General features: G+C 39.3%; 1 protein-coding gene across 1 annotated transcript; it reads left to right on the top strand.

Moving 5' to 3' along the window:
* LOC131692474 (nose resistant to fluoxetine protein 6-like) lies at nt 1–27,497 on the top strand. Its single transcript, XM_058979537.1, has 13 exons — nt 1–215; nt 316–458; nt 520–663; nt 12,921–13,080; nt 13,142–13,267; nt 13,330–13,526; nt 13,590–13,928; nt 14,373–14,452; nt 14,515–14,628; nt 14,688–14,838; nt 14,903–15,250; nt 15,312–15,444; nt 27,138–27,497. The coding sequence occupies exons 1-13, from the start codon at nt 122–124 to the stop codon at nt 27,281–27,283; spliced, it is 2,175 nt and encodes a 724-aa protein (XP_058835520.1). The 5' UTR covers nt 1–121; the 3' UTR covers nt 27,284–27,497.
* Nucleotides 27,498–27,700: the final 203 nt, after the last annotated feature.

Here is a 27,700-nt window from a genome sequence, read left to right as displayed (position 1 = left end):
CCGTTGCGATAGACGCAAAATTTGAAAACACGTGTGCGTGATCCGCGGTCGGTCGTGACTTTTCTTTAATAGAAATAATTGTAAAGTTTCGTGAGTGTATTTCACTACCAAAAAGGTGAAAATGAAAAGTACAACCTTGCTCTCTTTGGTGACGTTTGTCACCGTTCAGTGGTTTCCCGTGACCAGCGGCTTTGGATTTGGTGTGCAGTTCAACAGTTAGTAGAGAGCGCTACATTAGTTTCACTTCATTTACCTCCTTCGGGCGGGTGTTAATTTTTTTTTTCGATTTTTGTTTATGTTTTTTTTTTGATGCAGTGAGTGAGTATTGGCAAATGCCGGCCCTGTTTCAGTACGAAAGCATCGAAGGCTGCCTCAGATCAAATCCGGCTGGGGTTTTCTGTGTTGTGAAAAGTGTGGTGAAACCCGACGACCGATCATTGATTTGGAGAACTATTGAAGTAATGATTGGTGCTTTGGTGCTGAAATCTGGAAGACCTTGATGTATTTTTTTATTTTTAGAAATATTCTCAATATCCGTATCAATATCAACACAGTGTTCTAACCCGTGGAATCTGCCTGGAGCAGTGTGAAGAATTAGTGAAAACATTGACCGATCGGCAAAGGGTTCAGTTTTTGCAGGCAAAGTTCGATGTGGAGTATAGGGTAAGGAATATTTATATGAAGAAGGTGAAACAGGCACTTCAATAATAATAATCGATGATTAAATCAAGTCTAGGAAGAAATATACTATAGGTATCTTTCATATAAGCTACACAGAAAAAAATATTTTGTAATTTTAAATTTATGTTCATGCACATATTTGGAGCATGAATATAAATGTAAAATTAAATTCCAGCACAAATAGAAGAAAGAGGGTAACAGTGGAACTATGAAAACAATACGTTTTCATAGTTCCACTGTTACCCTCTTTCCCCTACACACAACTTGTCATGCTTTTTTCAGCGATATTTATCGTACGTGTTAGCGTTGATTGGAAATTATAGTTTCGTTAAACGGCAAACCAATGCTCTTGAATGTATTTTTAATCCCATATTGCTGTAAAATAAATAACATGTAATATTTCAGGAACAAAAGTGTAAAATCACATGCTTTCTGATGCTCTCATTGAGTGCATCGAATTCTACTTAATTTTCAATCAAATTTTTGATTAAAACTATGTATAGTTACATTCGTATTGATTTACATGTCGTTTGATTTTCATTATTTTTTGTGTGTAGAGTGAATCGAAAGCTTTATGATTTTACGGAAGAAGCTAGTGTTCCATCTGTCATGAACTCTCAGTACAAGTTAGATTATGGTCATGCTCAAATCATAATAGTTATGAAATTTGGTTTTCTCGGCGAAGTTTTTACGAACGTTACAAGCTATATATTCCTTGTTTTGACGTGAGTCTTTGTTTTTGTTAAGGATTTTTAAGAACGTGTCCACTGGAAAACAGACAGGGAAAGTATGGCCGGAACGGTGAGAATGAAGAAAACGATGAAAATTAACACTGAGAAAAGATATGTCCTTAAGCAGGAATCGGACCAGCGATCTCCCAGTCTCTAGTTGGGTGCGTTAACCACTCCGCCATCGAGGAACTGTGATGATGTCATCACATATTCCCAACAGTATCGTGTTCACTGCCACAGCCTCCAATACCTCATAATTGACCTGTCGACACCAAATGTCTCCTATAAGTATATCGTCAACCTCTCCCTCTCATTGATCAGGTCAAATCTCTATCGTTATCTTTTTTTAGGTCCAGTGGACTGCGCTCAAGGCTTGAGATATTTATTATCACTGTTTGCCCCCTTAGCTAACTCAGTCGCCGCCAGACTTTGGCAGTGAGAAGAGCTATGGTGGGGCATGTTGATGTCCGCCCTCAAAGCCAATCGGCAGATGCTATCGACAAATCCAATGGTTGATAGAATTTATATATTCCTCGATATATTGGGGATCACTTGCGGGCGTATATGGTCCGTGATTCCACGAATCTCTTCCTTCATGGATGTGTCGAAGAATACAGTAGAATCAGAAGTATCTAAGAAATGAACACGGTTGAGAGTAAACGAAGAAGGATTAATGCTCTGTGCCATGTAGTCGAAGTACAAGGACATATATCGCGTTTGTGAATTAAGCTCGACGAGCCTCTCGAAGTTTTTAATCACCAACGGATTCAGAATGTCGCATTGGATGAGCAATCGATATGAGAGTTCCCAAAATCGATTTTTTAGCGGGAGATCGCCCGCCAGCACTTCGAGGCTCATCGTATGGATCGAGTGAATGCAACCCAAGGCAATGCGCAAGCAACGATACTGGATTCTTTCCAGTTTGATGAAGTTATGTTCGCAGCGGAGCAGAAACAGAAACACCCGTACTCCATCACCGACAATATCGTTATTTGGTATAACCTGATCAGGTCTCCTTGGTGGGCACGTCACCACGTTCAAGTTATTGTCCGGGAAAAAAATGATCCTTTGTTGGCATTTCTGTTTCAGATACCTAATGTGACATCCCCAGGTACCTTTAGAGTCGAACCAGACCCCGAAATATTTAAATGTGAAAACCTGATTGATTGTTACACCCATTAATAGTAGCTGGAGTTGCGCCGGCTCACGCTTCCTAGAGAAAACAACCAACTCTGTTTTCTCCGTGGAGAACTCGATACCCAGCTGAAGAGCCCAAGCAGACAAATTGTCCACGGTATCTTGTAATGGTCCTTTCAAATCGGCAGCTTTGGGCCCTGTCGTCTGCAAGTTATTTTAGCGTGCATGAATTGGCAAGACAATCGTCAATGTCATTCACGTAAAAATTGTAGAGCAGGGGACTTAGACATGAGCCATGGGGAAGACCTATGTAGCTAAATCGCGATGTTGTTAAATCGCCATGCGAAAAGTGCATGTGCTTTTCAGACAACAGGTTTAGCAAAAAGTTATTTAAAATCGGTGAAAGTTCATGCTGGTGCAGCTTCTTTGGCAGAATGTTGATAGAAACTGAGTCAAAAGCCCCCTTAATATCCAAGAAGACTGATGCCATCTACTCTTTGTTAGCGTTCGTCCCTTTGCCTTTGCAGAAGCCGAATTGTGATCTGACAGTAAGCCATTTGCTTCGACCCAATTGTCGAGGCGGAACAATGTCATTTTCTCGAACAACTGCCGGATACAGGATAGCATTGCAATCGGTCGATACAAGTTGTGGTCGGAGGCTGGTTTACCTGTTTTTTGGATGGCGATGATCTTCACTTGCGTCCAGTCATGAGGAACAATGTTGCCCTCAAGAAACTTGTTAAATAAGTTCAACAAGCGCCTTTTTACAGTGTCTGGCAGATTCTTCAGTAAGTCGAATTTAATTCTGTCTGGCCCTGGGGCGTTATTGTTGCATGACAAGAGAAGAAGTGAGAACCCTACCATCGAAAACTGGTTTCGTTCGCGGTATTTTCTGTATCGGGACAGAATCGGGACAGATCTTCTTGACGAAAGCGAATATCCAGCGGTTTGAATATTCCACGTTCTCGTTGGTACTGTTTCGGTTACGCATACGTCGAGCCGTACCCCAAAGAGTGCTCATCGCTGTTTCTATCCTTACCCGGTGGACGAAACGGCGCCAATAACTGCGTTTTTTGGCTTTCATTAGACTCTACATTTGCCTTTCTAACGATGCGTACTGTTGATAGCTAGCGGGTAACCCGTCTTCCCGGAAGATCTTATATGCAGGGGACTGCTCCGGGTACAGCTCTGAGCACTCTTTATCCCACCACAGGGTGGGAGACCGTCCATGGGTATTCGCGCTAGGTACTGGTTTAGTCTGAGCTTGATTCGCACTGTCGAGAATCAAGCCAGCCAAAAACTTGTACTCTTCCTCCGGAGGAAGCTCTTGAGTGGATTCGATTTTAACGGATATCGCGGTCGCGTAACTCTTCCAATCAATGTTTCGTGTGAGGTCGTAAGGACATTGATTGTTTCTGATGGTCTTGAATCGTTAGCAATTGAAATTACGATAGGCAAATGATCGCTACCGTGGGGATCAGGTATCGCCTTCCACGTGCAGTCTAACTGTAGCGATGTCAAGCATAGCGATAAAATAGCGATGCGCATGCTGGTGGTGTAGGAATCCGCGTCATTTCTTCCGTGTTTAAGATGGTCATGTTGAAATTGTCGCAAAGATCTTGGATTAATGTTGATTTATTATCATCATGGAATTAGCCCCATACCGTACCGTACGAGTTAAAGTCTCCTAGAACTAGCCGCGGTGCCGGTAAGGATTCCGTGATATTACAAAGCAAGGCTCTAGGAGGAATGTAGATGGAAGTAATGCATTGATTATAACTTGACAAGCGACAATTTCAATGCCTGGTGTCGAAGGGAGGTTAATTCGGTTGAAAGAATAGCATTTTTTGATCCCCAAAAGTACTCCTCCATAGGGGTTTTCTCGATCCAGACGGATTATATTAAAGTCGTGGAAGTTGAGGTTTATATCGGAAGTTAACCAAGTTGCACATAATGTGAAAACGTCACATTTTAAACTGTTCAGTAAAAATTTGAAGGAATCGATTTTCGGGAGGACACTTCTGTAATTCCACTGTAGGATAGTGATCGAATCAGTGACCTCGTTTGATGACTTAGCCATCGATGGATACGATCGCTGCAAGGAGGGTCCATTTAGCAGTCAACTGTTTCAAAAATGTAGGGAGAAATTGTATCTGAATGCTTTTAAGGTTGAACAGAGAAAGGGTAAAAATCGAAAACGAAGAAAGCAGTTTTTTCCACACCGTATGTCAGATCTTCATAAAAATGAATCAGCAGTACTGTAACAACATTTTACATACGCTGATTGATTTTTATGAAGAATTAACATACAGTGTGGAAAAAACTGCTTTTTTCGTTTGCGATTTTTGCTCATTCTCTGTTCAACCTTAAGGGAATCAGTAACATTGAAAGCTGTGAAAATTAGGTCCACTATGTCAGAAAATTTCACTGATCCGTTACTGGACTGAGTGTTAGTTTGAAAAAAGGGGGCCCTTGGGTGTCCCTAGAAGTGGTGGATACTCTTTGCTAAAATTGAAATTTCCAAGTCCTGCAGCAACTTGCTTTGGCTTTAGAGCATCACTTCCGTTGGATTTATTTTTTGCAGTTGGCGCACTTTGAGGGGACGACACCTTGGCACCCTTACAAGGCAGTCCAGGGGAGGCTAGATTTCTCCTCTTCCTGGTTTCTCCCGGGTCAACAAAAGATTTTCCCTCTTGTGGGTCGTCAGATTCTTGCTCAACGCCAGTCAAAAGAGCAAAGGAAATTTCGGAAGAGTCAGATGGAGAAGCATTATTTAGAGTTTCTGCATAAGAGCGCTTGGAGCGTTCCTTAAGGGAGCGCTTGGAGCGTTCCTTAAGGGAGCGCTTGGAGCGTTCCTTAAGGGAGCGCTTAAATTTATCCCCGCGCTGCTTGTACGCGGGGCATGATTTAAGATCATGCGGAGCGCCCCCGCAGTAAATACACTTTTCAGTTTCTCCACCGCAAGCGTCATCCTCATGTTCTCCCTCGCATTTGCCGCACCGTTTCTTGTTGCCACAATAGGTGGCTGTGTGGCCCAGCTGCTTGCAATTGCTGCAGTTCATTACCCGCGGTACAAACAGACGAACAGGTGGACGAACCTTATCCAGGAGGACATAGTTGGGGAGGGAAGACCCGGAGAAAGTCACCCGAAGCGAGTCTGACAAAGAATAACTGTCTTAGTTTTTGCTGAATATAATTGCTTGCATTCCAGAATCTTCACCTGTTGAAGTGAAGGGTCCTTAAAGCAGCCAACCCCGTACTTCAACAGGTCTTCGCACTTCAGACCCGGTTCGGTAACGACCCCATCGATCTCCACTACCCTACAAGGCACATACACCCTGAATTGCTTCGTAAAACGCTCGCAGCGAGCAATCCGATTTGCCTGGTCCAGGTCATTCACTAAAATGCGAATCTTTTTGGCTCGAACATGTGTTATCTGAGCTTCGGCCGGGTAGTTAGCAGTCAGCTTCCGTGAGATCTCTAAAATATGAAGCGATTTCGTGATGGGTCGGAAATAGACCACCCAGGGTCCATTTGAACAGGCTGGATATATTCTAATGCGTGGAGGATTGGTGGAATCAGGGGAAGGAGTAATTTTGGGTTTATACGGTATTTCCATGGGAATATCATTCCCATCAAATGTTCCTTCACCCTCGGCCATTTAGGCACAAGGATAGCACGTGTTGTAAACGAGAGATGAAACTTATATTCAGGGGAAAGGCATCTAAAAAGTAGCAACCGATTGGGGAAAAGGAATTGAAATAAAATACTTATCTTATACAGCGGCGTGTCCGGCTATTCTGGTATTCACTTCACCAGCCTGGGCACCGGCGAACAAAGACTGCCTCAAACCAAGGCTGACCTTCACTGACACGCGAAGTGCTAAAAAAAAAAAGATTCACACTGGAAATCGACCTTCATGGATTTGAACCAAATTTGGAGCAATTGTTCATCTAGGATCAATATATAAAAACCCAAATTTTTGTGTCAATTGAACCACCCCTCGGGTCATGGGAGCACCCCCCGTTTTGACAAATTGCCAAAACCCTTGATTTTCTTTTGATCATATCTCCGGTTCTATTTACTCTAGAATCAAACCGCTGAATGGCTTTTGAAGAAAATTATTCGAGGAGTCTATAAAAAATATTATATTTTGGCGGCAGTGCTGTCAACTATGCGATTTTTTCAGTTAAATATTGAAAATCAATTTTTCTCTCAATACATATTTTTTAATTTTGAAAATTCTGATGCCATCGTATTCCTCAGACATTTTTACATTAGAAACACTAACAATCTCAATATAATTTGAGCGCATCCTGAGATACACCGGTTTGAAGGGAAAAACTCGAATTTTCTCATATAAAAATTCATTTTTATTGGCCGAAATTGAGAAAATTTTCAAACGGTCATAAATATCGACCCTGATCTGCTGGAGGCAAACCAAAAACGTAGTTTTGCATCATTTCTCGTCTACTTCACGTCGAGTCATGTTTGAACTCAGAATCTGTGTTGCCACAATTAAATCTGTACCGGATTCTGTACCCAAACAATAACAAAGTTGTTTTAAAAAAATCATTTTTCTTATACTGATTTTTTATTCGAGGAAACCAGACCAGAACTCGGAATCGGTTGTTTTATTTAAACTGGAATTTTGCAAGAAACCAGTCAGAATTTTGGATCAGATTGACTGGGTAATGTCAATATCAGCTCGCCGCCACTTTGTTTGTAACCTAATACCGCTGATAGAATGGCGGCGAGAAGCTGAGCATTACCATACATGACGATGCGAGAAACCTGCTTGCAGCAAATCAAATGGAGCATGCCAAAGTATACGTAGACACTCCGAGTAGATCCGCTCGGTTTTCACTCTGAAAGGGCGAAAAGGGATGATTTTGCTGGAAGCAGGTTTCTCGCACATCGCTTTCTAATGTCAGCTTCAGTTTATTTATTTATTTATTTATCAGTTCAAGCTCAGTCAGCTCCACTTCATCTTCTCGCCATCACTCTGTCAGCGGCCTAACTCTACGTTTACCTGCTGTTTACTGGGATACATCACAGTGTTAAATCACATAACCTTGCTGTCATATAAAAAATCTGTACCAATCTGTACTTTTTCACAAAAATCTGTAATCTGTACCGTACAGAATCTGTACCAGAAACACTTCAAAAATCTGTACCATTCTAGATAAATCTGTACTTGTGGCATCACTGCTCAGAATACTGAAGTTGATTTTTTAGTGTCGTGCGCTTGTGATTTTTATATGGGAAATTGCGATTTTTTTCCTTCAAAACGGTGTATCTCGGGATGTGCTCAAATTATATTGAGATTATAAGTGTTTTTTATATGTAAAAATGTCCGAGGAACACGATGGCATTAGAATTTTCAGAATTAAAATATATGTATTAAGAGAAAAAATTATTTTTAATATTTAACTGAAAAAATCTCATAGTTGGCAGCACTGCCGCCAAAAATTAATATTTTTTCTGGACTCGTTGAATAATTTTCTTCAAAAGCCATCTTGTGGTTTGATTCTAGAGTAAATTTTTGCAATTTTTCAAAACGGGGGGTGCTCCCATGACCCGAGGGGTGGTTGAATTGACACAAAAATGTGAGTTTTTATATATTGGCCCTAGATGAATAATTCCTTCAAATTTGGTTCAAATCCGCGAAGGTCGATTACACGTGCCTGGATCACTTCGCGTGGAATGACCCATATACAAGAGAGGTGGCAAAAGATTTTTTTATGAACAATTTTAAAACATGGAATTCAGTTTGATATATAAGAGGGGGAGTAATAGTTTTTTACGAAATATTTTACAGATATCTTAAAACTAACAATATAGTTTGGTACACAAAAGGGGGAACAAATATTTATGAGAAATTTCACAGATATCTTAAAACTAGGAATACAATTCTATTTACAAGATGGAGGACAATAGTTTCAATAAAGAGGAAAAATTACAGCTATCTTAAAACTAGGAATACAGAATACAAATTTAATTTTTTTAACGAAGACTTATACTTGGTCAAGATATTCAGAGGGGGGTTTATTTCCAAAATCGGTGCAGAAGCAGTTGTATCAAGAACAGGGGAGAGAAGGCGTAGATGGTGACCGGAAAGAAGAGCAAAACTTGCAACTTTCGGGCAAACGGGAGATCAGCGAAACAAATTAGCGCCTCAGTCTAGTAGGTCGTCGAATACCGGATTGGCAGATGGTATTCTTCGGACCCGAGGAGAATCCTTCAAAAGTCATCGGACCTTGAGTCGCTCTCATTTCAGTTTCCTTCTACGCAGGCGTAGTGGTAAGGGCGACGGCGGTTACATAGTAGCACTCTGGAGCTGATCGGTTCCACAAGGCAGGAGGAAATTTCAAAAAACGAGAAATAAAAGAGAGGGGCTAAATTGGGATATTTATCGTTTTCATGAAAGTATAAATAAGGGACTGTTGAGGCAGGATCGTGGTTTCTGGCGAAATTCGTTTTATCGGGTTCACAGACAAGCAACAGACGGAAGCGCCACCGAGCCGAACCGACAATCATGAGCGGAGAATAAAGCAACAGAAGGCTGTACGCACTAGTAACACTTCGGGATACTTTATTATACGATAAAAAGATTTCTAATTCCGATCTTGTCTACTCAACGGTTTGACTGGAAAAGAGGCAATTTATTTCACTGCTATCGCCTATTTAACCAACGTTACTTTTAATTAAAATATTTTCTTACATACTAATTTTATGGCAAGTGGACTGCCAGCACTGACAGCATTCGGTCTAATCTCCATTGCCAACAGTGTTGAGAACTGTCAGGGACATATATGAAAGATCGCGATTTGCCAGCATATCTCGAACTGAGACATTGGATGGTCTACCTTGGGCCCGAAGGGAAGGGAATCCTTTAACTGAGACCTGGCGTCCAAATACCCGGCGGATACTCAGACAACGTGCTCGATGTCGTGATAGCCCTTGTCACAAGCGCACAGACTACTTTCCGCAAGCCCAATACGCCACAAATGCGTATCCAAGGTGTAGTGGTTGGACATAAGTCGGAACAATAGACGAATATAATCCCGACCCACATCCATTCCCCTGAACCAAGGCTTCGTTGATACCTTTGGGATAATGGAATGTAGCCATCGTCCAAGTTCACCATTGCTCCACAAGGTTTGCCAACTGTTGAGTGTCCTCTGACGACAAATACTAAAAAAATCATTGAAGCAGATTGGTCTTTCGTATATGTCACCATTTAATGCGCCCACTAGAGTGACAGGAAAAAAATGACCCCTATCGGCCCACCCCTGATTCGATTCCTAGTCCCACCAGGAGTACTTGTGCCAAATTTGAAGCGAATCGGACAAATCTAGCTACCGGACCAACGTGCCTGAAGTTTGTATGGGATTTTTCGATAATTTACATGGAGAAAACCCACTAAATCGCCTTTTTGCCGCTAGGTGGCACTGTATGCATCGTATTATCAATGTAAGTGAAAATAAAAAAGATAATTTAATTGTCTACAACTTTGTCGAAAACTGCTAGTCAATCCGGCTTTGTTAAAAGAGGTTATAAAACATTCAACGAAGTGATGTTTGAGTCAGTTTTCCATGGGGCCTAGCAGTGCATGGTTATGTATCAGTACTCGATTCCCACGAACTATACATTTTTGTGAAATAACAGTTAGATTTAGCTCAATAGTATGTTCGGAAGAGTTGTAGTAAATAATACGAGTCATGTTTTGGTTAGAAAATTTTAGTTCCGTTTTGTACCGCATAGAGGGCGCCAACACTAACTTTTCAACGGAAAGAGATAGATATTAAGTTTTACAAAGTTGTAGAGCAGGTATTTTTTAATAATTCTTCCGAACATTTCGATATTCGGATCTAAAATTTTCTAACCAAATCATGACTCGTATTATTTACTACAACTCTTCTGAACATACTATTGAGCTAAATCTAACGGTTATTTCACAAAAATGTATAGTTCGTGGAAATCGAGTACTGATACACAACCATGCACTGCTAGGCCCCATGGAAAACTGACTCAGACATCACTTCGTTAAAAGTTTAATAACTTCTTTTAACAAAGCCGGATTGACTAGTAGTCTTCGACAAAGTTGTAGACAATTAAATTATCTTTCTTATTTTCACTTACAGTGATAAAACGATGGATACAGTGCCATCTAGTAGCAAAAATACGAGTTAGTGGGTTTTCTCCATGTAAATTGTCGAAAAATCCCATGCAAACTTCAGGCACGTTGGTCCGGTAGCTAGATTTGTCCGATTCGCTTCAAATTTGGCACAAGTACTCCTGGTGGGACTAGGAATCGAATCAGGGGTGGGCCGATCGAGTTTTCAAAAATTCATTATTTTTCTGGGAAATCTAGCACTCACCTTTGCTAATGAGTCGGCCTTTTCATTGCCCGGGATAGAGAAATGAGAGAGGACCCAAACAAAGGTAATCTGAAAAGATTTTTCAGATAGCGTACACAAGGACTTCCGTATCTTCCCCAGAAAATATGGGAATTGCTTTTTGGGCTTCATCGCACGAAGAGCCTCGGTAGAGCTGAGGCTGTCCGAAATGATGAAGTAGTGATCTGTGGGCAGAGTGTCGATAATTCCAGGAGTGTACTGAATTGCAGCTAGCTCTGCGACGTAAATTGAAGCGGGATCATTGAGCTTGAATGCAGCGGTGATAGTATTGTTGAAGATACCGAAGCCAGCGGACCCATCGAGATTTGATCCGTCAGTGTAGAACATTTTGTCACAGTCGACTTCTCGGAATTTATTATAAGATATATTGGGGATCACTTGCGGGCGTATATGGTCCGGGATTCCACGAATCTCTTCCTTCATGGATGTGTCGAACAATACAGTAGAATCAGAAGTATCTGGGAAACGAACACAGTCGGGAGTATACGAAGAAGGATTAATGCTCTGTGCCATTTAGTCGAAGTACAAGGACATAAATCGGGTTTGAGAATTAAGCTGGACGAGCCTCTCGAAGCTTTCAATTACCAAGGGGTTCAGAATGTCGCATCGGATGAGGAATCGATATGAGAGTTCCCAAAATCGACTTTTTAGCGGGAGTACACCCGACAGCACTTCGAGACCCATCGGAGTCACTTGTTAATATTTTTGCATGGAAAATTTACAGAATGTTATTGAAATGATACATTATAATGCATAAAAGTTTTGGTCAATTCGCTTCACCCAATGTTCTAAAAAAAATCACAAAAAAGTGTTTTTTTTTTCACGCTGAAACCCTTCCCCCCGCCACCCTTAAGGGCTTCTATTTTCAGTCATCTATTGCGACATGAGAGCAGGATCCCAGTGGATCGATTCTTAGCTGAGATACTTCAACCCGTCGGATGCCACACGGCCTCTAGGCTTGTTTTGTCTGGAGAAAGATAATAGACTGTTATGAACCTTCTAGTGGACCGTGGGTATTTAAAATTTTGACAGTATTCTTATTGGCATTTTTGAAAAACACGCGATAATATACTATATATAATGCTACTAGACTATTATTTGAAAACTAAACCAATTGGAAATATGGGATCGTCAGTATATGATTCATCCCTGGAAATTTCATTGACTGAACTGGAACGGGGGTCACAAATAAAAGCGAATACGTTTTTACCCTCATATTAGGAACAAGCCTCTCTTCTACCGGCAATTGGCGGTGTGATCTCGATTGAGGCAAAAAACTAGTTTTCAAATATTCTGAACAGAGAGGAAAAACCCCTCGCAGAGGTCAATACGTACCGCGTTCTAGCATGGAATATCTGCTCCGATATAGACAGGTTGTGCGTATGTCGGTTATTTATTGAATGAAAATATGGTAATCCCATCGGTTCTTGCAGATATTTTTAGCCAAATTTCGAATAATATGCTAATGTCGGCTGGTCAGCTGCTACTACGGCGTGGCGTGTCTGATCGTGGTCTAATGGGGGGTAATATATTTTCATCCCTTATTGCGTTCTGCGAAAACTCGTTTGTTGAAACCATGTTTTTGTGTTTTAAGTTAATTCATTGATGCTTAAAATAGAAGGAAGTGAAATAGAATAGATACGATTGACAATTAGTTGTATGTGGTTGTATTGAAGCATAGGACAGCTGCAGAGGCATGTGACAAAAGTGATCCTCGTTCGTGTAGGGCGAGTTTATGCTAGGTTGCGGAACACATTTCAAGAGAAGATTTTCTAGAATTGAAATCGTTGTAATACCTAATAATTCTAAATTTTAATAGATCTAAAATAAGTTCAATGACTTATATTGGAAGAATATGTTGTTTCTCGTATTATCTTTTATGTATTACCATTTTATTATTATTTATTATTATGTATTTAATTTGAAAGAGTTTTACTTCTATTTCTAGTACATAATCAATGATTGGATGCTGCCAAATATCCACAATTATAGACATCAATACGGTAGGCTAGTGAATATTTGTCAAAACTACCGAATGCGGACTAAGTACAATATAAGCGTATACTCAGAACTAGAACATTGTACTACGAATTCGACTAGAAGAACCGGTTTGTTTGTCTTACATCACTGATGAACAATGCACAAATCTAAGATTGATATAAATTTCAGATTATTTGGATATCGTATTCTACGCAACCATTCTATCACTTTTGCTGCTCACCATCGCATCTACCGTGTACGATTCCTTGTCGGCGAAAGATCACAATCACTATCGGATGCCTTTGAAGGGTACAAGTATGTGACCATCACCTAGTATGAAGCTGAAGTGCCTGCCTAATTGTACGCAATTCTTTCAGAGGCTAACCTACTCACCGCCTTTTCCCTGAGACGAAATATCAATCGACTCACGATAAAACTGAAGACTGATCCAATCCAGCAGGACCTACGCTTCCTGGATGCTGTTCGTGTACACATAATGAGCAGCATCACTTTCAGTCACGTGGTTATAGGACTGGGGATGACTACCAGCCAGAACCCGGAGGTGATGGAGAAGGTATTAGAAACTCATGAAATTAGGATCATGATCGACGGAGTCCTTATTGTTTTCGTATTTCAGCTCCTCTCGAGACCCGGAGTACAAATGTTCCTATCGCTCGTCCCCTTCGAAGTGGATGTGTTCTTCGCCATCAGCGGCCTCTTACTAGCAGTTCATTTTATCAAATATACCGAAGGCAAGCGGTTCGGTTTCAAACCATTCTGGATGGGAGTGGTGAATCGCTATCTCCGATCCTTGCCGGTGTATGCTTTAGTAATGCTATTCAGCATCTCGATCTTCGATCGACTACAGATCAGTCCTTCGGCATACAAAATCATGCCTATGGTTAGGACGATATGCCGGGACAAGTGGTGGACTAATTTGCTATTTATCAACAATTATTATCGGCCCGGTGAACAGGTTTGTACAATGACATTTGTAGTAGGATCTTTCTTTGTCAACAAAATCTCTATTAGGTTCATTACTGAAACGGTTAACCTCACTTTTCTTGTCAGTTCGCTTGTACTGTTTACATGGGCCTAGAAAAATTTGTGGACGACTAAATTCGCTTGAAGCAAATCGTAAAGAATTTTCAATTGAATACTTTACGCTGACGTCACAAATTAACTGAGTGATCATTTTTGACAGCTCGCTTGTACTAAAGAATTTTTCAAAGTCCATGTAGACTTTGAAAAATTCTTTACGATTTGCTTCGAGCGAATCTAGTCGTCCACAAATTTTTCTAGGTCCGTGTAAACAGTACAAGCGAACTGTCAAGAAAAGTGAGGTTAACTGTGCCAGTAAATAACCTAATTGTCGAATATAGTGTAAGCTGTCTATTTATGATTTTCCTTTATTTACCAGTGTCTAATTCATACATGGTATTTGGCGGCTGACTTCCAACTGTTCGTCACTGGACTGACGATTCTGATGGTGCTCTGGAAGTAATCCCTTTCATAGCAGATTCAAGAACTGAATGTACTAATTGCCTTCTAGCAAATTACAGATGCAATAGTTTACTGCGACCAATCACTTATTTTCTTCTTATTGTGGGAATGGTTCTTCCGATGGTGAACGTGTACTACAACTCAGTAGATGCCATGATGCTGTTAAATCTAAAGTAACTTTCAGCTAAAATAGCTTTGCATTTTTAAAACTACATGTCTGTTTCGTTACAAGGGGAAGCGCCTTCCAAATGTGGTACGATGAATGGTTCACGCGAACCTATCAGGCAACGGAAACGCACTGCCTGTGTTACTTTGCTGGAATGCTAGTGGGGATCATCTATCACAAAATGCAGAATGATGACCTGCTGTTAGCGAAATCAAAGGTAACTAGATATCGATCAGTACCAAAAACCTCTTTCAACTGTTTTTTTTTCTCGTCCGAATCAGCTGTATAAAACGCTTCAGTATCTCACATTTCCCGTGCTGGTCCTATTCTGCCTACCGGCTCCACTTTTCCAACAGTTCAGCTTTAGTAAACCTTCCGTGTGGATGGCGCTGTACGCCGGAATTCATCGACTGGTGACAACTTGCTTCGTGAACGTTGGATTCTTGCTGTTGATGTTTGCCGAACGGGATAGCTTTTTCGGGAAACTTCGGATGTCCAGTCTGTTGGAGAATGCTTTCTACCGGGTGCTTGGTAGGCTTAGCTTCGGTTTCTACTTGATCCATATGAATGTACTCAAAACAATTTACGGTAACCACCATGAAGCTTTGAGGATATCGCTCGGATTGCTGGTAAGCTGATTTGTGAGAGACAACAAATGATTTTATTGATGTGACTTTCTATTCGTTCTAGATCAGCGTATTTTGTTCGGCTATGTTAATCACCTACACTCTATCGCTACTGGCATATATTTCGGTAGAAAAACCATTCGATATTATCTTCAAACAACTGCTGGGCAGTGGAACGAGAGACACAGAGGGAAAAGGTGGGATATTCTTACAAATTATATTCCGCAATCACACTGGAATTCTAAAACAGGGTAACATTCCTAAACGGCCATTTGAGATACGAGAAATTCTAAGAAAGTTGCAGACATGCAAGTTTATGCTCCACAAGCATTCTCTGGAGTATTGCCGGCATAACAATTTTTGTTCGAGTGGGTAATACGGTAACTTTGAGTGGGGGTCTATGTATTACTAGCTATCATACAGGGAGAGAAATGCGGAGGAAAATGCAGACAAAATGACAACCTTCAATTCCTTTGTTAAAATCTGGCATACATTTAACATCATCGATATATCGCGTAATCTAGCTAAGCAATACTCGGCCGTGACCGATATCGCCTGGTCCGATCACATAAACGTATGTTATCTATGAGCGACCTTGAACAGGTAAATATGATTGGTCGCTGCAAGGTTTTTGCGAAAAGTATCTTGTCTACGTACCCGCCCGAGAAGTAGAGATTGATGATGGTCTCCGATAGGTTGTTTGTTGCGAAGATCTGCTGAAGTATGAGGTTGGTTCCTTCAAGCACTCTGCTTGGGTCAGTGAAAATTCTGGATTACAAACAATTACGTTCAGCAAAAAGCGAGCAGTATAACAAAACAACTTATTTTCAATCAGCCTCATTTCGGGCCTTTTGAAGGACTTACTCTTTCAAACTTTGTTTATTCAAAGTGAGCTCGTCTGCCAGTTCGACTTTTTGTGTTGCCAGGCGTGAACTGCCGTCATTGCAGACAATTGTTTCAAACAGCTATCCATTGTAGAATCAAAGCACAGTGTGAAAAATGCGGAAAGAATCATATGGAGAAACTCCGAATGATCTCTCGACATATCGCGCGTACAAATTATGCAGAGAAAAATAGAATTTTTTTAAAGAATGTTCCGAGAAAAAATGCATAAGAGAGCTACGCCACCGGCCGCGACTAATTTCTATGCTCCCTTGTTCACTAAAGAGCGAGAGTCTGACAATCCCATTAAGGGGACATTTTCTAATGTACTTATGAATATTCGAAAGAGGAAAATAATTTGTTCTCCTAAGGTCCTTGATGGGCCCTCCATACTCGAGGAAGTGCTGTAACAAAACCAAAGTAAGTGGATCCTGGTCTCGGAAATTTTAGAAACTACCAGCAATTTCCACATGGGCCATAAAAACCCCAAGTGTACATCCTAGTACTGGACAAATGAAATATATATATATATATATATATATATATATATATATATATATATATATATATATATATATATATATATATATATATATATATATATATATATATATATATATATATATATATATATATATATATATATATATATATATATATATATATATATATATATATATATATATATACATATATATATATATATATATATATATATATATATATATATATATATATATATATATATATATATATATATATATATATATATATATATATATGTATATCATAAACTGGATATCAAAAGTTTACAACAGTAGGAAAACTTTTAAAGCAGATTTCTACTAAATGGCTCTCCTTGAACGATCATATCCTTCAATGGCTAATTCATTGAGCGAAATTTACGATTTTGATCACTGTTTGTAGAAGCATCATCGCTTCCTTGAGATATTTAATAAACATTTGCAATGCGATTCGTTTGCATTGTGTAAAACCTGGTCAACTTTAGACGTAGATTGTAATTTACACACTTTTAACATTATTTTTCATGACCGAGAAAAAACTGTGGAGAAACATCGGATCGTTAGAGTTTATCCGAATATACGCGACGTTAGAAACGCAAATGAAAACCGCGGCTATTGGCACCGGTTCGTCGACGAATTAACGAGAGACACAATGTTTTGTCTGGTGGCTCGGAATGCACGGAACCAAGAATCCTTTTTCGGCGGCAGCAGCATTCCACATTCAAACAATAGACGTTTCGCAATGAGAAGATAATACTGTATATAAATGTATTTTCTCTAGGAAGTTATTATAGCGCAGGGATAACATAAGGGTAAGTGTATTGGGTTGAATACCCGGGAATAAGGAATAAGAGAATATTAGCTCAACGGCGTAAACAAATTATACGCATTTACACAGAAAAGTCTGATCTCTATATATCAATCTATAATAGTTCCAGATTCGAAACAGTTAATGAAAAATTTGATTCGATATGAAGGAAAAAAGTGGCCAAAACGAATATTTGTATAGTGTGAAGGATCTCACTAGACTCTATAGGTGTGACAAAGCTATTGCTCTCTCGCTTGATTTCTGTAAATGTATTACGTAATAAATTTCGAGTTCTATATACCAGTGGCGTAGCAAGAAAATTTTTGCGGAGGGGGTTATGTATATTTTGTGTATATGAATACAGTATATGTATATATGTATGTATATATGATATATTAAAAAGTAGAAAAAAACACCCTGAGCAAGGACAAAATTTACAAAACCAACAACTCTGGCTACTGGATTGGGTAGCCACCTGACCCGCTAATACATCTACTCTTGCACAGAACCCGATTCCTTCCCGGAACTTCCTTACACACTACTTTGGGAAGGGTTTTTTTTTTCATTTTGGGGAGGGTTTTTTTTGCTATGTGCATAGCACAGACTCTTATCCAACTACTCAGTAGTTTGTTCCTTCAGTAGGGGTACAGCACCCCTCCTTGACATGCTACCAGTTTTCAACAATCCACACAACGTGGCAATTTTGTATTGCAGTCGAAAAGCTAGCTGTGGGTCAAGAATTAGTACTCTTCCCCTACGAGGACAATCTGGGCGACAACATCGGATTGTCCAATTTACTGAGCCGTTTGGCTCCCTTGTGCCGAGTTGCGCCACTTCCTCGTTGAATTCCCGACTTCTTCGTGAACAACTCGGTATAGTCCGACGATTAATCTAGCCTACTCCGACGGAGAGTTCCGCGGCGAGAGAAGTTCTCCCGCAACCGATCCAACCAACCAGGTGTCGAGGTCAGTTCAGCGATTCTGGTGGAGTAGGGCGTCCTGTTCGCTGGTGCCCCGACGACTAGCGACCGGTGATGTGTCATCGCGGTCTACTCAGTCTAAACCCCGGCGGTGAATCCAGCAGCTGGATTCCAGCTTACGCCGATTAAGTACTTCTCGGTGAAAAAAGCTCTCCCAACGCCGATTTTTCTTTGGTTTTCGCTATATTTCTATCGGGCCAACCGGTAGGGTGCTGTGGTCGGTCCGGCGATTCCGGGTGGAGCGTGACGTCCGATTTGCTGGTACCCCGACGACAGTGCTCTAAACATCTTCCTGCGCATCGTTCCAAGCTTCGGACATTCAAAGACTACATGCACCGGTGTCTCCTCAATGTTCTCACACTCCGGGTACAATGGCGACGTTGCGTGTCCAAACCGGTAAAGATATTTCCTGAAGCAACCGTGGCCTGACAGGAGCTGTATCAGGTGGAAGTTTACCTCCCCGTGCTTTCTATTGACTCACGTAGACAGCTAGGTCCACATTTCTTTCTTCGTATTGTCTCATTTCTGCTGCCACCTTACCATCGATAGGACTCTCACAACCTTCCTCGCGTTTCTGGTGGTTCTCCGATTGTAGCACTCGATAGTATCCGTCAGGGTGATTCTGATGGGAATCATACGATACGATATTGTTCTGTATGCAAATGGAGAACGAATACTTCATCTTACCCGGGCGCATATTTCAATTGGCATCGTCGGACCCTTCATTGTCGCCATCACGACACGTCACCCCAGGGATTGAAGTCTACTTCTCCGCAGAGCTCCGTGTGTGTATATATACGTGTATGTGTATGTGACCAAAAATGTCACTCAATTTTCTCAGAAATGAAGAAACTCGCAAACTTAGTCTGAAATGAAAGTTACGACGTTCCCTAACAGCCATTCAAAGTCGTTTTGAACACATTGACGCCCATCCACGGTTTCGGAAGCCCCAGCATCAATTTCATCCCAATCCGACATCCAATACCGCGATGAATGCATTGAGATAAAAAATTGCCAAAATAAGTACCACATAACTTGCATTTGCAGTTCTAGGTCACTGACGGCCAGCAATCAGGAATTAGAAAATATTGGCACAAATAACACGTATGTAATCGGGGATTTGTACCTTACCGGTCGAAAACTCGAAATCGCAAATGCGCTACTGCTGTGCAGTTACATATAAGATGATATTCCGTAGTCAGATTCACAAAGATCACATTTAAATGACTCAGCGCGCTGAATAGTTGCCATGTGATAATTGAGTTTGCAGTGGCCGGTTAAAGCTCCGGTCAGCATACCGCAGAACTGATCCACGAGATCAGGGTGTTTCGCGGTGGATAAGCATAAGAATGGCTAATTCTTTAATGATGCTAGCATTTTTGTCTGTTTATTTTTACTTTATCATTGAGAAATCGATTGATGCCTAGACTCCGATTAGTGTTTGTTTCAGAAGGTGACCGATCCTTTTTCTCCTGTACATTGGGGGACATGTAGAATGTTTTCAGTGTGTGTGTGGTTAGGGAAAGTTTAACTCTAAGATGTCGGACGAGAAAGAGTGGGGACCATGCGATTGTATGATGTTTCATTTAATGAAACAAAAATTCTATTGCATTGGCATCCTTTTTTCATACTATTCAAGGATAACTTATTAAATTTACTATACTCATGATTGCCACATAGGCTATGTGTCTTTTTTTTTTATTTTAATTGTGATATATTCATTCCATGGATCAATTTCATATTTGTACATGTATTTCTACATATGAGTTGGATGCATTCCATTCATTATATTTTTCTCAATACATAGTATACTACCTCCTTATATTAACAACATTTTATTTCAGCATCACGGGCATTATGTCATCATCATTTTTTTTCGTTATATTCATTTCATGAATCATTTTCTTTTATTGTATTCACCTTTACTTACTTATTACTTAATCAAATAATTTATTCATAAGTGTTATATACATTGCCTTAACCCTTGGCTACACTACTTACTTGTCGTAAGTAGCTATACCACTGGGTTAGGCTCACCCGGTTTGTTGAAGAGTGGTGCTACCGAACTGGTTATATATAGATAGTGGGGATACACAAATCCCCCCTCCCCACTCGGACTACATACTGCATTTACCTCTCTATAATAGCAGACTTTCGATAAACGCCACTGGTGTAGCCAAGGGTTAATAACATTCCAGATACAACAGTATTAACATGCAGAATATGAGCGATCGAAGGTAAAGGTCGTTGGACCACTTTTTACTATATTGTAGTGGAGAAGTCAGATGGGTGCGTCAGGCATTAAGGTCGGACTGGGGTTGCATCCTGCTTTTATTTAACATATTTGCATATATCGCTATTTGAACAACATGTATTACATTCGTTATATACATTATTTCATGATATTCATTTATTTGATCTTTTGGCAGGGAGGGTGCATCAGGGCATCATACGAAGTATGTCATGGATTAGAGTATGTGGATTGCCTGTTTCTACTCAGAAGATAATAATGTCTGCGCGGACTTCCTGATTCTTCGGAATTACGCAGTTATTAAAGATATTCCTATCTGTCACGGCACGATATGTTCGATGCACTTTTTTCACACAAACCATCATGTAGTGCCTTAACGAGTATTGCACATGCTGCTATTCAAACGTCTGGATTTTATTTTTGGAAGGAGATTCTTAATCCCTGTGGAGTGCGTATAAGAACTTCTGCTTACGGATCCAACCCTTTTTGGCTCTTCCTACAGCGATGATAAAGTGAAAGTCGTTTGCTAGCAAGATTTAGCTTTACTGTTAAAAGCAACTGCAGCCACTAGCCCTTGCACTGATGGTGGGTTCACTACATCATCATCACATCGTTAAGGAGTAAATTGTTTAAAACCATCTTTGTCCGTGAAGAGCACCAAATCTGTAACTAAATTAGTTCTGGAATTTGCGCTTCGACTTCGCCTCATCAGAATCCGATACTAACTTAGCGAAAGGACTAAGCTTGTGCCGGATTGACGCTGACTCTACACGTTTGTAAATTTCTCCAATAATTGTGGTGCTCGGACAGTAGATACAGAACACTAGATTAGGATTATCGCTGGTGTTCCCATTGTTCTCGCCTCGGAGAATGTTTGTTTTGCTTTCCGTATATATTAGGGTGTCCCAAAATGACATCATGTTAAAAAAGTCATCGGGCTCACTTCTTAAATGAAAGGTTAGGGTATTAGGACCACTTGCTTCCTCGGAGTGAATCTGATAAAACGCTTCCTACTAGTGGCGAATTTTGAGTTTTTGAAAAATGGGCCGATTTTGGATAAAATTTCAAATTTATGCCTGTCGAACTGTCTTAAATTTTTCAGCATTTTTTTATTTTTCTGGAGATCCAAATGGAGAAGTTTAGTTAGTTAGTTTGTACAAATCTTGAATTATAAGAGCGGCAGAGCCATTAAAACTTAGTAAAAAAGTGAAATTTTTGGCGTTTTTTTTGGTTTTTTTTTTTTTCCAAAACTGGGTATCTACAAAATTTTAAAAGTATCGAAAACAATTTATATAGTTGAGCCGAATACAGAGGGGTAATTTTGCTGAAGAAAGTGTATAGCTACAGCTAATGGGGTATGAGTTATTTAAGTTTTTATTAGATAACCTCTGACATTTTTAGCAATTCATAAAAAATAATGCTGTTCCAAAAAATAAATCAGTTCAAATGTGCTTTGATCACACATTGTTTTTCGGAAAATAGAAAGAAAATGATGAAAAATGACGTTTTTTGTACGTCTTTAGTATGCCAGGATGAGGTTGAATGAGCATCTTATGATTTTTTTGTAACTTAAATTATAAAAATAATGATAACTTTGCTAATGACGCCAAGTCTCTAATTATTTTTTGAAGAGTTTATTCTCCATAATTACTTCTAGGAGGCATCTTCAACAAAAAAATTGTGTCAGAAGATGTGCTGTATTCTGTTGTAAAACTTTTTCGAGGATATTTGTCCCAAATTCGACTATTTCGGAATTATGTGATCTGTGACAGTAAATATCAGTTTTTTCACACCCACCTCACCCTTCTGCATTTTTCTCCACTTTAATGTTTCTAACATGGAAATAAGACCTTATATAAAAAATGATAATACGCCAATCAATTCAGCCTTCAAATATGCGCCATAACATGCCATTAACTCGACATATTTGTTTAATTTTAGTGATTTTCAAACCCGCTTGGTTGCTATTAGTATACAAAATAATTTAAAAAAAATCGTCATGTGCTCATAAAAACCTATTCTAATGTGCTAGAGACAAGCGAAAAACGCCATTTTTCATCATTTTCCTTCTATTTTCCGAAAAATAATATGCGGACTAAGCGCACTTCAGTTTTTTTATTTTGTAGAACAGAGTTATTTTTTATGAATATCATAAAATGTCAAAAGGTTATTTAACAAAAACTTAAATAACTCATACCCCATTGGGCGTAGCTATACTTTTTCTTCAGCAAAATTACGCCCCTGTATTCGGCTCAACTATATAAAGTGTTTTCTTTACTTTTAAAATTTTGTAGATACCCAGTTTTGAAGAAAAACTACTGAAAAAAACAAAAATTTCACTTTTTACTAAGTTTTAATGGCTCTGCCGCTCTTATAATTCAAAATTTGTACAAACTAACTAACCGAACTTCTCCATTAAGACATTCAGAAAATAAAAAAATGCTGAAAAAATCTAAGGTCGTTCAGGAGCACTTCAAGAGGCACGCATTTGAAATTTTACCCAAAATCGGCTCATTTTTCAAAAAATCAATATTCGCCACCAGTAGGGAGCATTTTAGCAAATTCACTCCGAAGAAGAAAGTGCTCCTAATACCCCAACCTTTCATTTAAGAAGTGAGCCCGATGACTTTTTTAACATGATGTTATTTTGGGACACCCTAGTATATATCTGTCAAGTTATCGAAAGTCTCTCTAGTAAAAGTCTTTGGTCCCCACTTTTGGTACACGCAGAAAAAAATGGCCTGCTTGAAACCACAAACCGCTTAGTTAAACTTCAAATTAGTAAAATGAAGAGTTTGTCTGTTTTTCATTTCAGTCTCGTTTAATCTACTGTGGCATTCAATACAGAAATCGTCCAATGCCTAAAATTTACAGCATAATAAACGAGAGGCAAACAGTAAATGATGTGATACCTGCACAGAAAAAAATATTTTGTAATTTTAAACTTATTTTCATGCACATATTTGGAGCATGAATATAAATGTAAACTTAAGTTCAAGCACAAATACACACAACTTGTCGTGCTTTTTTCAGCGATATTTGTTGTAATCTAACACGTTGATTGGAAATTACAGTTTCATTAAACGGCAAACCAATGCTCTTGAATGTATTTTTAATCCCATATTGCTGTAAAATAAATGACGTGTAATATTACACGAACGATAGTGTAAAATCATATGCTTTCTGATGCTCTCATTGAGTGCATCGAATTCAACTTAATTTTCAATCAAATTTTTGATTCCAGCTTTGTATGTTTACATTCGTATTGATTTACATGTCGTTTAATTTTCATTATTTTTTGGTGTGTGCTATGAAATAAATTTCATAGCAGATATTACATGTGGCATACTATTATAATTTCATTAGTTTTCACCTAATATCTATGCGTGACAATTAATTTTTATGTGCTACTACAAATTGCAAAAAAAATATGTGTGAAATCAATATATTCAGTATAACGAATTTTCTCGGTGTATATTGTCCACTGTTATTGTTAAAAAATGAAAGAATTTGTATGTACCGCACAAGGAAATGAAAATTTATCACAATTCAGTACAGGGTTAGACAATTTGTGCATTCTAATTAGTGAAAATACTTCAGCCAAGAATAGACATTGTTTTGCTGGCTAAAAGAAACAAAAATGATTAGGCGCTTTGAAACGACGATAGAGGATTATTTTTAACTTTTTTTATTTGGTCCATTTGACAGGTATATCCCGGAATCAGAACAACGATGTTACTACCACTGATACCAGCGACAATCCTAATCTAGTGTTCTGTATCTACTTGCTCGGACGAAGCCCAGGACTGTATTTTCCTCAGATTATCCAACTTGTCGAAATTGATAGGGCGGACCAACGAAGTCAATCGTTGCACCTACCCTGGCCAGTTAGTCATCCTATACGTTTCCATTAGTACTGGAATGTCTGGGCACCTAGACAAGGTAGATAGTGTTGACAATGTTAGTTTTTCGATTTGGGTTCGCCATGTGATCACTAGCTTGGACCGTGATTTATTTGAGCTAAGGGCCTTGATTGCAGCCTGACTATCGAAAAAGAAGTTTATAGCTTTGTCTTTTGAAGGGCTGATTGTACGCCACATATATTCGCGAATATTTCTGCTCGAAATATAATACAGTATCTATCTAGCGAGTGAGAGCGTGTCAATCTCATTTCATGACAGTAGACACCAGCACCAGCATGCCCCTCCATCAGAGATCCGACAGTATAACAGGCCAATTGCGTTTGCTTTTGTTTCTCCATATATCCAGAAGGAATCTTTAAATGGAATGTGTAATATCGCTGGGAGGAATATAGCACAGTGCTTTCGCATTGGCCTGCTAAGCCAAAACTAGTTTCGGCATCGCTTTGTTTCATCGGCTTAACAGAACTTCTAGTCGAACGGGAGATCACATTTATCCAGTCGTTTGATTGGAAACATAAATAGTCTTTCCGTTTTAGTATTTAGCGTCAAACTGGCGCTAATCTATTCCGGCAAAAAGTTAGTGTCGGTTTCTGAGGAGACGAAGTCGACACGCACCCATGGCTTTATTATAGAACTTAAGGCCGACAACTAGGAGATCATTGGGCTAGCCCAAGGTCTCCAGGCGTGATTTTGCCGCAAAAGCATTGAGCTAATCTATGTCTGAGTAGTATTTCGATAATTCATCAAAACTTATGTAAAAGTGGATCCCGGACAAATCCAGGGTGTAAAAAGTTGACGATTTTGAAAGTCATCTGCATTTACGAATATTTTCATCACTGGAGTGACTATGAATGTACAACTTTTCAAGAAGTCGCAACGCAAATTTTGCCTTTCATTTGATCACATAGAAGTTCCGAGAAGTTATGGCCTAAGTGGGCTACCATTTCATAATGGATATTATATTTATCTTGTTGCCTCTACCTAGGGAACTAAATTCAGGTACCCTCAAATTTATGGAACAGCGCCATACCTACTTAAAGTTAAGTCTGATTTTTGGTGGAGGAGAATCGAAAGAATTTTGGATAATAATCAAGTGTAAATTGAAGAAATATGACAAAACTACCAATCTGAATTATAGAAACAGTGCAAAAGATAGGGTTGACGGTTCTCCCGACAAGAAATGAAGGCGAATCTTCATCCGAAAACACAACGAATGTTGAAGAAATGACAGATTTGATGCGACCAAATTCTAAATAGAGCAGCTTTTCTGGACAAATCCGCGAAAAAAGTCAATATTTATCGATACAAAATATTGTGTGGTTATAAACACTCCAATTGCAGCTCATGTTCAGCATAATTTCGTGACGCTTACCAAGTGCTATTCTCATAGTAGTTTTGAGTCTTCCAATTGGTGATGTTGGCGAATTTATAGGGTTCATCTCTCTCGGATTAAAATTCACGTTGTTCCATTCCAACACGATTCGAGCGTCATTGCAGGATGCTAAATTAACACTCTATTCTAGGTTACCCACCGCAACTTGCTGTTTACTGGAAAAATAGTGCGGGTTTGATATTTTTTTTATTTCCATAGTAAAGTGTAAAAAAAGTAAATTGTAAAAGATGTCACAGAATTCAAAATTTCAAAACTTCCAAGAAATGGAGAAGAACTGATTAGGTATGATTTGAATAATTTTGTTAGGTTTGCAGTACTTTTTTCATAATCATTTATTTTTCCGGTATAAAATTGCTCCTGGAGTGGTCTAATACTATGTTCACACTACAGAGTTAAAACGCGTTATAATAATTAGCATCAAGAAAAATGTCATCAAGATAGCGTTAAAACATGTTTTAACTCGTAGTGTGAACGTAGTATAAAGAGTGTTTGATTGACCACATCTACAAAATGCCAGCCAGATCAGATTTTTTGGCAAATTTCGACCTGCTCTAAAATTTATAATTTGGACTTGACCATTGAAATATTCCTGTCTCGGGAATAAACGGAAGTCGATTTTGACGCAGGTTCTGCCATCCATCCCGATGCAAGTTTCCGAACAGGAGGTTTTGCGATGACAATTTGGTTTGTTGTCTTCTGCACCTGGTAGGCATATATTTTAATGTTTTTCCTGGTCGTTGGATTCTAGTAAGTGACTATTTCAAAATAAGATTTAGTTTTCAGTGACTATTTCGGCCATCTCAAGTCATCAAAACTATTTAAATTATATATAACTTTTCACACCCCTCCCAAAGCAAAATCCCGACTACGGGACTGTAATCGAAGTCTCAAAAAATTAATACCTAAACCTGGCAGTTACGATTCACTTGAATAAATGAATCTTAGTAGATTATAGAATATAGAATGCTTGGCAGGACCGGATCCAGAAAAAAATCGGGGGGCATAAAACACTATTCATTTAACCCATCTCCCCCCTCCCCACTAAATGAAAGGAATCACCCGCAAAAAAGGCTGCTGCGGTTCATCCAAAATTAGTTACGCATTTTCTTTTATCTTGTACCTTTTTTCAGGAGGCCACACATCCACAGTATGCTCAAACACCACAACTACCACCAACAACAACAACAACAGCACCGGTAGCCTCGGTGACATCGACCATCTCAGCATCAAGCGACGAACCCCAACTACGGCGCTCGAAGGGATATTGCCGCAATAAACGCTTTATTTGTATGACGATGATTGATATTGTTATATAATAGGCAACGAATCGATTAGCTATCGGTACACCGTTAGTCGCAAAACTGTGATTTTTTTCGGTCGTACATATTAGATCAATGCGAGCGATCCAATCTAGGTAGTATTGTTTTAGAAATTTTTCTTTAATTAGAGTAAGCGAGCAGCGTGAATTAAAAAAAAAAGCCGAAAACGAATTATCCTTTCCACATATCATACAGCTGAGAAATCCATCGATCTCAAACGTAAAGCATTTCCGTCATCATTCCGAACACGGTAAGTAAAGCCACCACAAAAATAAAAATTTACAGACACCTGGTTTGCCAACAAGAAAGGAAAAACTATTCGGTGACCTTCGTATTTATATATTGCTCAAGCTAAAAATAAAACAAAAATTGCC

The sequence above is a fragment of the Topomyia yanbarensis genome, chromosome 3, assembly GCF_030247195.1.
Source record: "Topomyia yanbarensis strain Yona2022 chromosome 3, ASM3024719v1, whole genome shotgun sequence".
In the NCBI taxonomy this organism is placed as follows: Eukaryota; Metazoa; Arthropoda; class Insecta; order Diptera; family Culicidae; genus Topomyia; species Topomyia yanbarensis.
Note: the sequence above shows the minus strand (reverse complement) of the source record. Positions and strands in the feature narration are given on the sequence as shown.

Excerpts from the sequence above, each read along its gene's own strand:
- LOC131692474 (XM_058979537.1), top strand. The coding sequence starts at position 122 with ATGAAAAGTACAACCTTGCTCTCTTTGGTGACGTTTGTCACCGTTCAG. Across the intron at positions 216-315 it reads ATTTGGTGTGCAGTTCAACA|TGAGTGAGTATTGGCAAATG; the intron begins GTTAGTAGAGAG and ends TTTTTGATGCAG. Across the intron at positions 13,929-14,372 it reads ATTATCGGCCCGGTGAACAG|TGTCTAATTCATACATGGTA; the intron begins GTTTGTACAATG and ends TTTATTTACCAG.